This window comes from Amia ocellicauda, chromosome 16 (assembly GCF_036373705.1).
Source record: "Amia ocellicauda isolate fAmiCal2 chromosome 16, fAmiCal2.hap1, whole genome shotgun sequence".
Taxonomy (NCBI): Eukaryota; Metazoa; Chordata; class Actinopteri; order Amiiformes; family Amiidae; genus Amia; species Amia ocellicauda.
This window is the reverse complement of record NC_089865.1, coordinates 19,288,598-19,304,680: the sequence shown is the minus strand read 5'-3', so window position 1 is coordinate 19,304,680 and position 16,083 is coordinate 19,288,598. Positions and strand designations below refer to the sequence as shown.

Here is a 16,083-nt window from a genome sequence, read left to right as displayed (position 1 = left end):
ACCCACAAGGTCAGAATAATTTATAATGAATCGCTATGCTAAGCTTACATATACATATATTTGATTTTGTCCATGAAGGAAATGCATTAATCTTTCAGGAGACTGATTTTATCACTGCCACCTCCTTCCACCTCTAATTCATTGCCTCTCACTACACACCCCTTATCATCCAGGCTGCCTGCGTCTTCTACTTGTTCTCACATGTCAGATGCCGCACTTTCCGCCATCCTCTGCTGTCTGTTAATGGACCAGTTTCCTGTATACATGAGGACTGCAACATCTGTTCCAAACTCACCCATTCAGACTGCACCTATAGATGCTACAAACTTCTCTGTCTCTACCTTGCCACACACAAACTCTTATCACCAGCACTGCGTTTCTTGACTCCAGAAGAAGAGAAACTCCTTGTTTGGGTGTCTGCTTGCAGACTCATTATGACAAATGGTCTACTGTACTTTTAGCCTTGTTCCACCCTTCAAGTGTATTGCATTTCACTACTGCGGCACAATTTCTGTGGCTTCCCATACTGTTTCACGCTGTGAAAATGATGGCATTCGGTAACTTACAGTGACCTCACAGTTTATAGCATCATATTGTTAATTGTATTATAAACTGTAAGACACCTTGGGAAAAGGGGCTCAGTCAAATAAAAAATAAAAATAATATTTTTTAATTATGTTAGGAGTTAGGTTAGTAGTCAGACCAGGGAAGGAAGCTTTTTGTGATTATGGCTCATGTGGGCCTCCTCTTGGCCTTGTTGAAGGGTCTGAGGAGCCAGGAGGTTTGGAGCAGAGGGGTTGAGACTCTCTTACCTGGGGGAGTGCATGCCTCCACGGAAGACTGGACTAGAACAGAACGTCTCTTGGAAGGCATGGGCATTTTCCTCTCTTTGTACTTGGCCAGAGCTGCTTGAACTGCTTCAGTGTGAACATCTGACGAGAGAGAGTGAGAGAGACAGAGAGAGAGCGCAGTTAAAATAAAGAATTGTAGCGCAGCATTCACAAGCATGCAAAAACCAGTGCACCTGCTGCATTGATCCACTCCACCAACCACCGTTAACAATTATTTTCAACTGACGTCAAGGGTCTGGGTGCACAGGTCAATGTTTTGTAAGTTCATAGTGCTAGTCGGTGATCGGAAAAGGTCAGAAACCAAGCTGGGGTGCAGCTAGACTAGTCAAAAGAAAATAAAAAAGCTGTCAGCAAAAGCACTACTCTTACCAGATCGAAAGCGCTCATCCCGTGAATTGGTCGAACGTGACTTGTGCTGCTTGGAGACAGCAGGGGCAGGCTGGGAAGACACCTGGACTCTGTTCTCGATCTGCAGAGACGGATCTACACCTGCAAGCACACAGAGGGACAGCATGGGCTTCACATTAAAAGGGTTGGTTTTTCCCGCACTATCCCAAAGAAGACTGCAGACACTGACCGTTGAGCGAAGCTGGTTTATATGATGGGACTTGCACCGTTTAGTAAAAGTATTAGTTCTTCTAGATGTTGTTGGGTTCTAATGGACTCTCTACTATGTTTTCATTGGGGAAAAAAAACTGAATGACTGGGACCCCAACTGCCCCCATGAACAGGAACATAGTAACAGAGCCAGTTAGAGCAGAAGCAGGTATATTAAATGAGTGGTGGGTTAACAAGTACATCAGATAGCAAGAATTGAAGATTAGAGAGAGGAAATAGCACTTTTTCAATATGTATATTTTTGAAATGTGTGTTTTGCAGAATGAGATTTTAAAGAAAGGTTTCCAGAGGCTAGAGTCCATCTCGTTCTTACAGAGTGAAAAAGTCAATGACACAGCTGAGTGGTGCAGGGAAGGAAACGCACGCACTCCCTATAGCTGGCTGTGAATTACAGATGGCCTTCATCAGCAGCAACACAAATTGAGTCAGGGCTCCTTTGGCAGGTTTGACACTTGCTGGTGGAAATGGAGTTTAAGCAATCAAAGCACTCAATATGGTATGTCATCTGGGTAACCTTTGTAAAGAATTGGAAAAGGTTTGTTTAAAGTTAATTTATTTGTGCTTCCTGGACTAGTATTTAGATCGCAGGAAATTTAACCTGAATGAAATGCTCCTCTGTAGAAAGGGAACAGTGAACACTGCTTTCGGTATGAAGCTATTGTAAATAATAATAATAAAAAAACTCTGGAGATTTAGATTTAATCTCTGGCTTCTGGATGGTGGAGCATTACTTGAATAGAATGAGGCATCTCTTGTGAATGAAATGGGTGCCTGTCACAAAACACAATGCTGGTGAGCTGGATTTTCTTTTTCCTTTTTCAGAAATGTGACTCAGCACGGGCTGCTCTGATCTCCTGCGAGAGACTGATTTCGCATGCAGCCCTTTGATAGCGCAGCCACCAGCGGCAGAGCTCTGTGTGAGCGGCATTTCAATTTCGCTTGCCGTATCAAACCCGAGAGGAGCGGGATTGAAGTGTCTGAAGGGCCTTAATGCACAACCACGCTCGGGCACAATAGGACTGGGCTGAGCAGCCGGAGCTGTGTTTCAATCTTCATTCTCCAGCATATTTAGGATTCAATTACAACTCTGCTTTTCACCGGTTTTCACTGCACAGAAGGGCGATATTGCTATAACCTAAGTGTCAGTGTTTGTGCAAGACAGTGCTATATACCTTAAAAACACACATACACCAAAAAAAACAGCTATATCATGTCAAAAATGAAACTGTAGACTTCTCAAATTTAGCAAACAGCAAGTACCCAATACATCACTGTAAAAGTAGTCCAATGAGGTTTTAAATGACTCACTACTAAATAAATAAATGCATCCCTACTGGCTATGGAAAATACGGATCAACTGAATGCCTATTGTTTAAGAGAACGTGACCAAGGTTTGTATTCTGCACACAGTTGTGGGGTGATGAATTCTAATGAACTCGGAACACCAACAAATTGGCATTTACTTCTGCATTTGAAAAAGAAAACCCTGCATAAAATGATGAATAAGTAGTAAAGAACTGATTACTACATTGCTGCTGAAATAACCAAAGCTGACAATTATTAGTGCAGTGAAAACATTATTCACAAACGAATTTGACAAAAATGCTGATTCAGTTGGTTTCAAAAGCTATCCTTACACAAAGCTTATAAGAATTGTATCCAAATTAAAAGAGCCCCAGCTTTTTACATTCAAATGGAGAAATAAAATATCAGACTTCCTTATAGAGAGAACTGAGATTCTTCCATTGTTTGCTCTGACACAAATGCAAAAGAAAGGTTTAGTGTTCAATGGAAAACCCAAAAGAAGCTTACTTTTTTTTTCTTCCTTTATGATCAGCATGCATGCACAGTATGGCTGCCTATGTCAGTCAGCTTGTGTCTGAGTAAGAAGTGATGTCAAGGTGTAATCATCTCAAGAACACCTTAAATGGGATAATTAATCTCCTGTGTCCCTGTAGCACATTGGTAACCTAAGCAGGTTCAGTAAGCATGAAAGATAGATTTGTATTTATTTGGAAGTCGCCCTGGATAAGGGCGTTGGTTAAGACATAATAATAACCTAGGTAAAAGTTTCTGATAAGAAATAAATACATTATAATATTTTAATATATAAACAAGCAACAAAAGTGTAATCAACTTATATTGGCAAAATAATGTATTAAGGCTGTAGTGAGAGAGAAATAAACATTTGTTATCATAAAGAGATGGACAGAAAGGGGGTAAATAGTGAAAGTCCCACTGCAACATAAACATCTATAAACATTATATTATTTCTGTCAGGACAGCTTCAAGAGAAAATAGGACAAAAAGGGTAACACTTTATATTATGGTTTCATTAATAAATTATTGTTAAATAGTTTATAAAACAGTTAGGAACCATTCATGATTCCATTAAGAAATTATCAATAAACCTTCACAATGTATAATTTATAATAAAGATTTCAAAACAGCAGCTCCCTGCGTAGTAAATGATGATCTTATGTTTTAAAGGTTCCTTAGTGTTTTATAAACTATTTCCCAATCATTTATTCATGACAGAGTAGTATAAAGTGTTACCAAAAAAAGCCTTGTTATGGTTAAGATCTGTAACAAGTCCAATACCTTCCCAGTGAGAAGAATTTCTGGAGGCTCACCAATGCACCGAAAACAAATGTAACCTTTCATCAGCAAAGTGGCAGGTTAGTGATCAAGGTTAGTAATATCAGCGGGTGTTTTTTTTTTTGTTTTGTTTTTTTATTAGATTTTTCTTCTAGTTGAAAAAACCTGGCACGTGATTAGAGAGACAGACAGATTGACATTTTAGACAAATAGTAAGAATCACAGTCAGCATTCTCATAGCGAGTGATATGTCTTTCCCTTATAAAGTAGATAAAACTGGTTCCAACTTCTTTAGGCATTTCTTTGGCTTTAATAAATCTTTATATTTAGGAGGAATTTTGAACGGTCAGCTGTAAATACTGTAAAATGAGATTATATTTTATTATTATTCATTTTGCTAATGGTCACAGTATAATTTTGTGGCAACTACATGTTTGCACTGTTGGCCTGCTACGTTACATTACTTTATTTACATTAAATAAAGCAGTGTCATGTAAATGTTTTGGTTTTATTCCCGAAATCTGTCATCAGCTTGCTCACTAGCACGATATACAACAATAAACTCATTATGACAGATAACTGCTTGCATTGTTTCTAGATTTTTAACAGCTATTGAAAATCTTAGGAAATGTGGAGACTGATGATTTCAGCAGAAAGTCCCATACTTAGGTACAGTTCTGTGGAAACAAGGTTAAATGAGGGCATTCCTTTAAAATGTCTGGGTATGAGAGTTTGTGGTCAGAAATTACCACTAACAGAGAGAACAAATTCAGTAATATCATAAAAATATATATATGAGACTAGTAAGGAAACCCAAACAGCCTTCTCGTCTGCTTCCTTGGGTGCCAGATTGTCCACCAGGCTGTCTAAGTCTCTAGTCAGCCAGTAAAAGCAATATTAGAGTAACAAAACCATTTAAAAAATTAAATAATGGAAAAAATAGTCGGGGGCGGACAGTAAATAACAATATGTCATAAGAAAACACACAAGACTTGTGATTTCCCACAACACTCATTACTATGTGCACGATGTCATAAAGCCCAGCCCCAGGTGGAGGCATGACAAGGTGGCCTAGAAATGCAAAAGGACACCAAATGAATTCTCATATGCTGAGAGGAGACATGCCATACTGCAGTGATGGCAATTCAAAACCTAAAAGTGAATGTGAATGTGAATGTGTGTGTGTGTGTGTGTGTGTGTGTGTGTGTGTGTGTGTGTGTGTGTGTGTGTGTGTGTGTGGTGGGGGGTTGGGGTTGGTTTGTAGCATACATATGATGTATATTATGCGTTGATATCAACGAACAACAAAAACATCTCACTAGTCAGAAATGCATGTTAGGGGGTAATGAGATTTCAAGTGGAAATCCCAAAACACTGCTTTGAAATAAAGCATATCTAGGCAGCAGACTTCATAGTCTAAATGTAATCATACTTAAAAGATATTAACCACAAAATATGAAAACAATAATGAGTTTATAGATTATACTTTTCCTGCTCATTGAAATACAGACGGCTGTGGAACCATGGCAAGACACCTACTAGAATTACTGTGACATGATAAAAGACAAGTAATATCACTTGAAGAACCTCTACAAAACCTGATATTTATGGCACCAGCTGTGTATTATTTAATATTTAACTGAGACAAAGGTGGGCTGGTGAGTTTTCTGGTTACTCACTGGCTCTTCTCTAAATTTAGTGGTAATCGTCAAGGCACTGCACCTTTCTGACCTGAACCAAGAGGCATTTTTGTGTAGGCAATAAGTCTTTCAGATGAATCACAAAAACACAAATGCTATTATCACACAAGAGTGAGCACCACGGTTACATAACTCACACCGTGTTAAGTTTACAAAAGCAGGTATTTCCGTAAATAGTCCGCCTAGGAGAAATTTATAAATAGCAGGGTTTTTTCCCCTTCAAATACGCTCTCCGATTATTTGGAAGAAAGGTATTGTACACTTGTGTGGCAGTGCCAATAATTAACGTATCTTTACAAGAAGAAACACATTTGAACACTGAAATCTCTTTTTCAAGCACCATCGAAAGTGCTGAATCACACTGCCAAGGTAAAAGGCAGAACTAAAGGCCCAGTCATGCTGAAGAGAGAGGAATTTTGGGGGGATTTTTTCCCCACCACTTCTTTAAATGCCAAAAAAAAGACAACCTGAAACTGCTATTTAGTAAAAGTATCTCCTAAGATTCTCAGGACAAAGGACAGTGAAGAAACCTCTTTAATGAGAATGCCCTTTCTTAATAGAGCTCATTTAGACGCACTCTCATGGGGACCTTTATCCCCCTTGGATCATTCACCTAGCAACCACCCCAGAAACGGCCTCTGCACAATTCCAAAGGAGAGAGAGAGAGAGAGAGAGAGAGAGAAAAGAAAAGGCCATCGGAGTGATTCCTGCAGGCGGTGGTGTTGTCATGATTAATTTGGGTTGTGAGGAATGGCCGTCACACTGGGGGAGCTAGAGGCAGAAGCCCTTTTGTAGTCCAGCTCCCAACGAGGACAGAGGGGGCAATGGGATCCCCCACCCTGGCCTGGGAGAGCAGGCCTCAAACCACCCCACAGTGCAGCCGGCCTCTAGGGATGAAGGAGCCATTCATCTCTCGATCCCGCTCTGGCGCACTCACAGGCTCCATGCCAGCTTTGCCACATTCATGGGCCGAACGTGGACAATAATTGATTCATCACAAACCGTTTTCTTTCCCCCGCTTGTTAATCAGCAGCCAAATGCCAAGCCAACAACAATCACACAAAAATGAGGCCCAGTGGACACAGCCTGGCCCCAACTGTATGAATCGCACAAGAACGCACAGGAGCCATGATTCTGGGATCGCAAGGTTATTTTAATGTAGTTTTGGCTCCAGAAAATACCTGCCAAGATGACACTGAACTTCAAAAACCTTCCACTACTCCATTCCCAAAAGGGACTCACACTATTTTATGTACCTGCTCTTACAGCAAACACTGTTTTTTTATCAATAGAATCACAAGCAGTTCTATTAAAAAAACATGTTTTGAAAATTTCTAAAACCAATAAACGATTAGTCAACCTCAAATTACAATGTGAACTAAGTGATTTCATCAGGGACGGTTGAAACACATGGGTTTTTGTACGCTTTGAAGAAGACAATACACTACTAGTATAATTTGAAAAGGTTTTGTGTCAACTCCCTAGCTGTAGAAGAAGCTTTATGATAACAACAAAATGTTCATGTCTGGCTGAAAGTTTTTGGAGAAACATACTTCACACAGACCGTTATAGTATGCCAAGATTCAGTGGTGAAGAGATCTGAAGATAATCCTTCTCATTTTCCTCTGAGAAACTAAGCCTCCATTTGTACGACAATCAGAATGACATTTTACTCAATGACGATTTCACTTCTTTCCCTTAAATGACTGTGTTGGCTTCAGACAATTTAAAGGGAGGAAATCAGGACAAGTATTTCCACAAACAAACCGAGAAATTATGCTTACTCTGCAAATTCTCAAAACATTAACATTACAATACTGTGAGAATTTTGTTACTTTTTGGTCTAGGATAAAGAAGCACATTTCATACATTTCTTCAAGTCGGGACTGACAGATTCAGCCAAAGTGGTTGTAAAGTGAGAAGACCTTGATCACAATTTAACAGTATTTCATCTGATGAGTGTGTGATATGGATTTATTTCCTTTACAGATTACTTAAAAATATATATGTTTTTGTTCTTAATCAATGAAAGTGCTACTGAGTTTTTGCAGATTAGTTATTCATATGGTGAAAGGGCTGGCACTATTATTAAGTTGTTGTTTTCATATGAAGCTGCTACTGAGAGTAAGGTACTAGATTATCTCTAGGGTCATTCAGCATTTTATTTAAAAAATAAATAAATAGAAGAAGAGGTTGATAGATGTTTCGTTAATATACTATTATGTTGTCATTCTCATGTTTCTTGGCTTTTCCCACAATCATTCTTTCCTCTGGTCTTCAAAGAGACATTAAAGAGGGGCTGCTGGCTTGAAGCCACTACAGGCAATATCGCTGGGTTTCTAGTGCAGCTCAGAAATGGCTGGTTCACCAACAGCAGCTTAGCGGGATCAATACACTCACTCTGTCAGCAACTCTGGGCTGCTCACCACACGCTGGGCACAGCGTACAGTACTGACACCACATTGCCGCAACCCCCCCTCACCATCACACACCCCCAATGTTATTCTAACAGTGCTGCTTCACAATATGCTAGATCACGCCGGCACTGCACAAATTTCCCAGTTGCCAGGGAAAACAGACACAGAAAATAAAAGCACCTATCACTGCAGGGCTACTTACTTCCCATTGAACTTTCGTTTGGCCTCAAGGCTTACTTAAGATCCAATTGTTCATGACTAGCTTAGCATTGTAGTGTGCACCACCTTCACATGCCTGTACTTGACATGTTGATTATTTCATATGCTTATTTAAAAGGTTTATTAATAGCTTTACAACTATCACACAAACAGAAATGGAAACCTTGAATAATAACCACCCTGTTTATTTCATCCAGTAATGAAGATACACCCAGACACAAGAAGTAAACAGACAATTTGGACGGTGTGTAAAATCTAGGCTATATAACTGCCAACAACCTTGTTAAAGAATGATCTGGAGATTGTCTTCGAATTGCGGATAAGCCTCCACTGAGGGTTATAACACTCTCCTGCCATTTCCCCATATAAAGACATATTAAATGATTGTAGAGGACTGAATTTGCTTAATGCTTTACTTTGTCAATAGAGAGCAGTCACCTGCATTAACATGTCCAGAGTTATAAACTGGTCCACTCACGGCGAGCGGAGGATTTACTGCTTTAATTTAACACAGTGCAATTCGACAGCAGTACGAGCTCAGGGGGGAACAGGAGTTTTAACTCCTGCCAGATGCAATACAGTACGAGACCTCTATAAAAGCCATTAAAGTTGCCAGATTTGTTTATGCTCTCAGTACCTCTGCATACAAATATTAGCAAAACCGATGGAGTTAACTGAAACTGAGCTCTTTTATTTTTATTGTTGGAGTCCAGCAGTCATGAAACATTTACAGAGAGCTGCTTGAGCAAGTTAAAAAACAACAACAAACACAACCAAAAATTATTCCCCGATACCTATAAAGCATGATAGCATCAGCATTTACACAGCCCAGTGACTGAGAAATTGCATAGGAAACGGGGATTTGCAAGACTCAGAAGAACCAATCAACTCCCCAGAGGCGGACAGGGGCACAAATCAGTGTGCAAATCAGCGGCAGAACAAACGCTTACAAAGTAATATGCTGCCCACACTCCTGCAGTGCCCTGACACTTCCATAATGCAATGTGAAATAAGTAACACCTTGGAGCATTAAAACAGGAAAAGCACAAGAAAAGACTTTTATAAGGTTTAAACCAAACACAGTAACTTATTCAAGTTACTGTAAAATATACAGATGTGTCAATCCTCAGAATTTAGCATCACCAGCACAGTTCTACACTGACGTTCTGCCAGTTCTCTCTCTGCAGATTCTGCCAAGCATATTAACTTAATAAAAAAAAAAAACTCTCAAAGCAGCACCTCCAATAAATCCAGTATTTTCCCCTAAACTACAGTCTATAGCAGGGCTGGACTATACCAGTCCTTGAGGACCACTTTCCTTAAGTTTATATAGGTAGCTTTCAATTAGAACCTGACCTGGGGGGAAAAACAAACCCAAAAACAAGCAATGTGAATTCTTGACTAAATGATGACTTCAAATGAGCAAATTCAACTAATTAAGTAAGTAATTAAGTGTCCTGAGGTGGAAAGAAAACCAGAAACCCCCCTGCAGCCCTCGAGGAGTGGAATTGCCCAGCTGTGGTCAAGAGGATGCCAAAACTATGCCACAAGCAGACTATGATGTCACTTGAAGTTGCCAGACAATGACAGATCTACCCAGCACACACCAGCACCCCGCGTATGTCAGAATGATAGTGTGGGTAAAGAATAATTTAAAAGTCAGTTAGAAATGTTATGTTCACTGTGTGAATGACTACATATTCCCTGTGAGCTGATGTAGGATTCCTTTTGTGGGAAAGCCTGTCAGAACCTGCAAGGAAAGTAACCGTTTCTGGATACAATGCACCTGATTGATATATTTTCTAGTCTAAACAGGACCTTCCAATCTGAAAGGAAATTAAATTTTCACAAAATCATGAAGAAAGTATTTTGCAGCAATGTGTCGTGCCACTTACTGACTCACTTTGAGACATTTCAGGGAGACGGTGAGTCACACTTATCTTAGAAGTTGAGAAAATAATCTGTAGGATACCTGGAAGCATTGCTCCTAGCTACATCAGTAGCACTGGCCTGATCCTGTAACCATCTTACATTGTTCAATTTGTGGGAAACAACATCATTTGCGTCATCTCAATATTTCAATCTCTGTTTCAATTTCAATTTCTTGGTAATTCTAAGGTGCCTCCTACTAAATTAAGTGAACCAAGACACTCCAATATAAGCATAATATTCTATGGTCTAATTAACGTTAAATCAGAGCAATACTAGAACTTTTAATATGCCACCCTGATTGTTACAAAATTAAAAGGCTAATTAAACTATATGATGAGTGACTTCTACACTAATACTGATTATTTTTTCATGACAGTATTGTGGTAGATTTTTGTTTCAATAAAACACAGCCACTAGCCTTAAATGTAGTATTTAGTCCATTGGAAAAGCTATTTCCATTAGAAGACTCCAGGGGGGCTCAGACAGTACAAGCTGCCACTCAGAGTGAAGCATTAATCCTATTGCCAAGAGGTTGTGTTTTTGAATCCAGGATACGCTCTTTACCGGCTGTAACAGGGGACTCCCAGGGAGCTTTTCTGTGGGTGGGACAGGATACGTGGGGCTGGGAACCCCAGTTTAGAGGGGCTGTTGGGGACTGACATGATCATAGCTGTGTCTATGCTCCCCCCGGCATCAAAGTAATACAGTTTTTGTTCCAGGATCACAGTACAAAAGAAATCTGGTGGCTTCAATTACAGTTGACTATTCCAGATCAGGGGGGTTATGAAAGGGGAAATATAACTGGTGATGTGGAATTGGAAAAGTACAAAACAAAACAAACAATAAATGCCTGGCCATGAAGGGTAAAAAAACATAAAAGGTCTGCAGTATCGGCGGCACCCAGAGGAATCTGGAGATTTCGAGTCTGGCGCACAGAGCGCTCTTGGAGAAAAGTCAAAAGTACTGCATTTGGCACATATCTAAAAGTAAAGGGGTTTCCTTCACTAAAGTTAACAGAGAACAGTAGAAAATATCCAAATATAAAATATCCCAAATATAAAAAGGAATGGTAATTTCTTAAATTGGTAATTGGGACTTCCTTATCCCATTGAAATTGCACTGTGACTATTTTGTGTGGATGTTTTTCAGCAAGTTCTCTCTGAAAGTTCTTCCATATGAACATATACAGCTGAAAAGATTTATAATCAAACTTCAGTGAAAACCATAATTAGCACAGAAATATATTCCACTTTGTTCCCTCTTGTGGTATAACAGCTTTTAAAAGCACTTTCACTGAACACGCCAAGATGTCAAAAGTGCAGTCATAACAAAAGTTCATCATAATAAAGACTTACAAGCAACTGCAAGATCGTCACATTGCATGTTAAATATTTACCAGAAAGATTTCAAAACAAAAAAGGCTAAAGCTTGAAAAAGATTTCTAATTGTACTTTCAAATGTGGCTTAATCAAATGATCTGTTTGCCTTAAAATAATAATCAAATCTAAAATAAAATCTCAATCTCAGTACCTCCTACCAAAACCTAGTTTGCATTCTACCGATTCAAGCATGAAAAACAGAGCTCAGCGCTTTGACTCACTTCAACAGCAAAAAGCTCCAAACCTCGTGGCACACAGTTCAGAATGCAAACTAAACTCAACCAAGGTGTTATGCACCATGAAAAGACTAAATAAGACTATTTTATCCATTCAAATCCAACTTTTTACTGTAAATATAAAAACCTGCTCTTTTCAAACAGAGATCCAAGAGCTAGAACAAAAACAAAGGCATTCATGAAACAAAGTGACAGAAAACATTCACAAGTAACAACACAATCCTCTTTCATTTGGTTTCTTCACCAAAGCATACACATTTCAATCAATGGATCAGGGCCGTTGGACATTCACCTGCTCATACATGTTCATCAAGCACAATAACAGTTCCTGAGAAGAAAACATCACAGCAAGAGCCTAGAGAGACAGAATGCATGAAGCTTTGCCTTACCTTGAATCTGTGGGATGTAGGGCGCCAGGAGCTTGGCTCTTTTCTTCTCATATCCCTTCTGGGTGATATCGCCTAGAAAAAGAGAAGAGAAGGCACTGGGTCATGCTGGCTTGCCACAGGCAGTACCTGTATCAGCCTAGCACCGTAGCGGGGCATTGACAGCACTCCACAGCCAGGCTATGCTCTCCCAGACAGCCAGCACACAGAGCTGCAATGTGACAACAGACCAATAAGCACAATGATCCTGGGATCAGACCATCCAGTGACAACACAGGGGCCCTGTCGCTGTCCGGAGCCATACTTCTTCCTGCGCCAGTCTCCCCTCTCCCTCTTCCCCAGCGTCACAGCCGCGCAGCACACTCCCTACCCAGCCAAGATCCATGCGCCCCAGGACCTTTCAAAATCTCAGCTCAGTTTAACCCTTCCCTACCCATTTCATTTACACCTAACTTTTGTTGTTGTTTTTAAAGCACTTCCATTTTGTTCAAACACAGCATTTAAATAAATCTGCCAACAACAATTCAGTACAGCCCATTAAATGATCATGCACATGCAGGTGTGAGGTTCAACAAAGAAAAAATATGTATTTCTTTTTGAGGAGGGGTGGGGCAAATAGATAAATAGCATTAGTATCCTGTGCCCCTCTGCTCTGGTCAAGCTAGAGTCTGCACTGCAAGACAGATGAGATTGAGGGATATCTGATTGTGTAGGCTGGGTCCATCATATTGACTTCTTCCAGCTCCACGTCTTGCTCAAAGTGGGAAGTGGTGGGATGTCCCCGAATGCACACACACTAGACCTCAGCCACATTGTGAACCCATCGCGGTCTTTACAGCACCTACGATATTTGATCACCCCACCATATTCCAGACAAGTCTCCTTCAATGCCACCTCCTTCCTCTCAGCCCACAGCTGCATCCTCAACCATCAGCACCTGTTCTTCAGCAGCCAGATACTTGTCTAGAAGAGAAACAGCAAATCCAGACTCTCATTTGGCCCCTTGTGACCTGTGAGGCACCTGCTGGTTGGCCTCCATTGCCATTAGTGGGCATCACGTGAACAGTGATTACTGCAGACTTTCCTCCTGCCCATCTCAGACCGTCTTCAGGGAAGATAAATACACCGCTGATGCTCAATTGTCAAGCCATTAGTTTACTGAAGGGGCTTTTAATTACCTGCCGTGAGAGTTGTGCTTGATATATTACTACAGCGTCAGCTACACCAAAACCGCACGTCAAGACGATTACATTACTCTGACTGAAATGGTCTTGTGTCAAGCTTCAGGGTTTCGCCTCTGCGTATCACAAGCATTTTGGTCTTTTGCTAGTCTAACATTTTCGTATACATGACAGTAATGTAAAAGATGTAGTTAAATAACCAAGAAGGGAAAGCACAGTCTGTATGTCTTGTCTGCACCAAATGGTCCTTTGGATGGAGATTTAGTTTCATTGCATATTGCTCTTAAAGCTCTACTTAAAAAAAAAAAAAAAGACAAAAACTGACTACTCAGTGAATCACCTAATTTATATTTACATTTAGGTCCACTTAAAGGTACCATATTATCATCTAATACTTAAGACAAGGGCATGAAGAAGAGGAGGAAGAATAGGAGGAGGAAGAGTAAGAAGAGGGGAAATAAAAGTTGATCAATTATGATAATTCAGTTAAATTAATGTCAAGTGAGTTCACTCTCATGAACGATTCATGTCATTATAGTTCTGGTTCAAAACACAACTAACACATATGAGAACAGATTAAACAGAAACAGCTTTCCAGATACTAATTAAAATTATTTAATAATTTAAAGTAAGAAATTAAAAAACGTTTAAGTACAGAAGCAGATTTGTAGTAATTTGCTCTCCAGATATGCTGTAGGCAAATGCCGCTTGAGTAGGTTGTCAGAAAACAAGGAAGTTGTTTCAGTGTCTGGAATGTACACTTAATTACAATTCAGTCTATGGGACATGTAATTTTATAAGGCTTTTTCAGGTTGTTTTATTTAATAATACATAAAAGGCAGTACTCAGCTCTGTGCCTGACATGCTTAATTTAAGCTATAGACAAGTACTGTAATTAAATCTACCACTGCATTCAAATGAGCCAGACGCAACCCACAGCTGCACACAAATCACATCAGCGGTTCGTATGGCCATGTCAAATTCAACTGACTTTCACAGTGGGGTGGGAGACATGGAATACACATTTTCCACATTTGTCTTTATCAGAGAGGATGTAGCTCAAAATCCTCTTTTTGATTCCTATAATTCGAATATGTTTTCAGTGGCTAGACCCCTGCATAGCGGCCCATTCCTTCTCATCCACATCCAGTTTGGTGGGAATCACGACCACGCTCCACTGAATGCCTCTCTACCTAAACTGTTGCCACGGTGAGGTCCTGAGAGGACCGTTTACATTATACTAAGACTCAACGCTCTTGGTTTTGTTCAGTTGTCTGTTGATTAATAGGCTGTCTATAATGGCTAAACCCCCAAGTGGACAATGTGGACTATCAGTGAGAGCAAAATCCAGATCGAAATGGCTTAAAGACCTCCCCCCAAGCTTATCTCTTTCTGTCAGAACCTAATTCTAAGATAGGGAGTGGGAAGATGAAGGTGAAAGGTCATATAAAGTTCACTAAAAGCTCTTCTTCATTCTTTGTATAGTGACTTCCACTAGTGAAGTCTGTGGGGTATTAGGAGACCAATTAGCACGAGGGCTTCCGTCTCTTCCAGAGAATCTGCTTTCTTGAAAACCTCCCAACACCCTGCAGTCCCATAACACAACAGTACAGGTGAAAGACAAACCTGGGATTGGAGAGTCACATTTGTGCCAGTTTTACAGGCGACAAAACAGAAAACGAGAAGAAATAGTCCAGAACAATATAACGAAGGCATCAGGTGGAGACGGCACACAGAGACAGTTCAGAGCTGGGGTCGTGGTTTCACATTAAGTGTTCTGTGTCATGTTCGCTAATTAAATCTGTATGGGACTCACCAGAATGTATGGATAGGGAGGTTGTGACAAGTTTAACTTAATTTCCTGTTACAAAAAAAAAAAATTGGGGGACAGGGGTTTAAAGTTCACTAGTCTGCAAAAGAAGGTGGTCTTTCAAACCGAAGAGAGGCCTGACTGCAGTGATTTAATCAATACCCAATCAAGGGGATCCATCTCGCAGTAGGATTATGCCGGGGAAAGTGGAAGCCAGAGCAGTAGGGCAAATATTACGTATTCAGGGCCCAGAGGCAGAAGGACAAAGGGGCAGAAGATCCCTTTTGTTGTGTGTACAGCATCCAGAGTCGAAAGGACAAATGAAAGGATGTTGTTCTCAAGTTATCCAAAGCCCCGCTGAGCCCTGCGACTGAACGCTGTGTTGAAGTTCATTCTCACAGAAACAAAAGGGACATTGAGGCTTTAGAAAGCACCCAGTCCTGACTGACAACCCTAAAAGCTGAGCTGCAAAGACAGGTTGAAACATATTTCCCTAGTTATAGCCCAATGAAGGATTACACAGTCCTGGTAGTAGGACTGGGCTTGGGCTGTTGTGGACTGGTGAATAAACTGTTCAATCAGCATTTGAGTCTGGGTGTGAGAATCCACCCTTAGCATTAAAATGGCACAGAGGACCAAACTGGGAGTGAAGTTCAAGACTCAAGGAATTCAGTGGTATTTCTGCTGTTGAACAACTGTTCTTTCCACACAGTTAAGTCACTAAAAACGGACCAGAGTCGGGCAGGTTTGTCCACA

At 40.3% G+C, this 16,083-nt stretch overlaps 1 protein-coding gene across 3 annotated transcripts in view; it reads right to left on the bottom strand.

The window, feature by feature from the left end:
• Window positions 1-16,083, bottom strand: part of dip2a (disco-interacting protein 2 homolog A) — a 132,503-nt gene that overhangs the window by 43,068 nt on the left and 73,352 nt on the right. For all 3 annotated transcript variants that reach the window (XM_066687319.1, XM_066687320.1, XM_066687321.1), the window contains exons 2-4: window positions 12,340-12,411; window positions 1,221-1,340; window positions 813-932 (exon numbers count right to left, since the gene is read on the bottom strand). In XM_066687319.1, coding sequence (XP_066543416.1) covers window positions 813-932; window positions 1,221-1,340; window positions 12,340-12,411 — 312 coding nt within the window. The remainder of the gene's footprint in view (window positions 1-812; window positions 933-1,220; window positions 1,341-12,339; window positions 12,412-16,083) is intronic.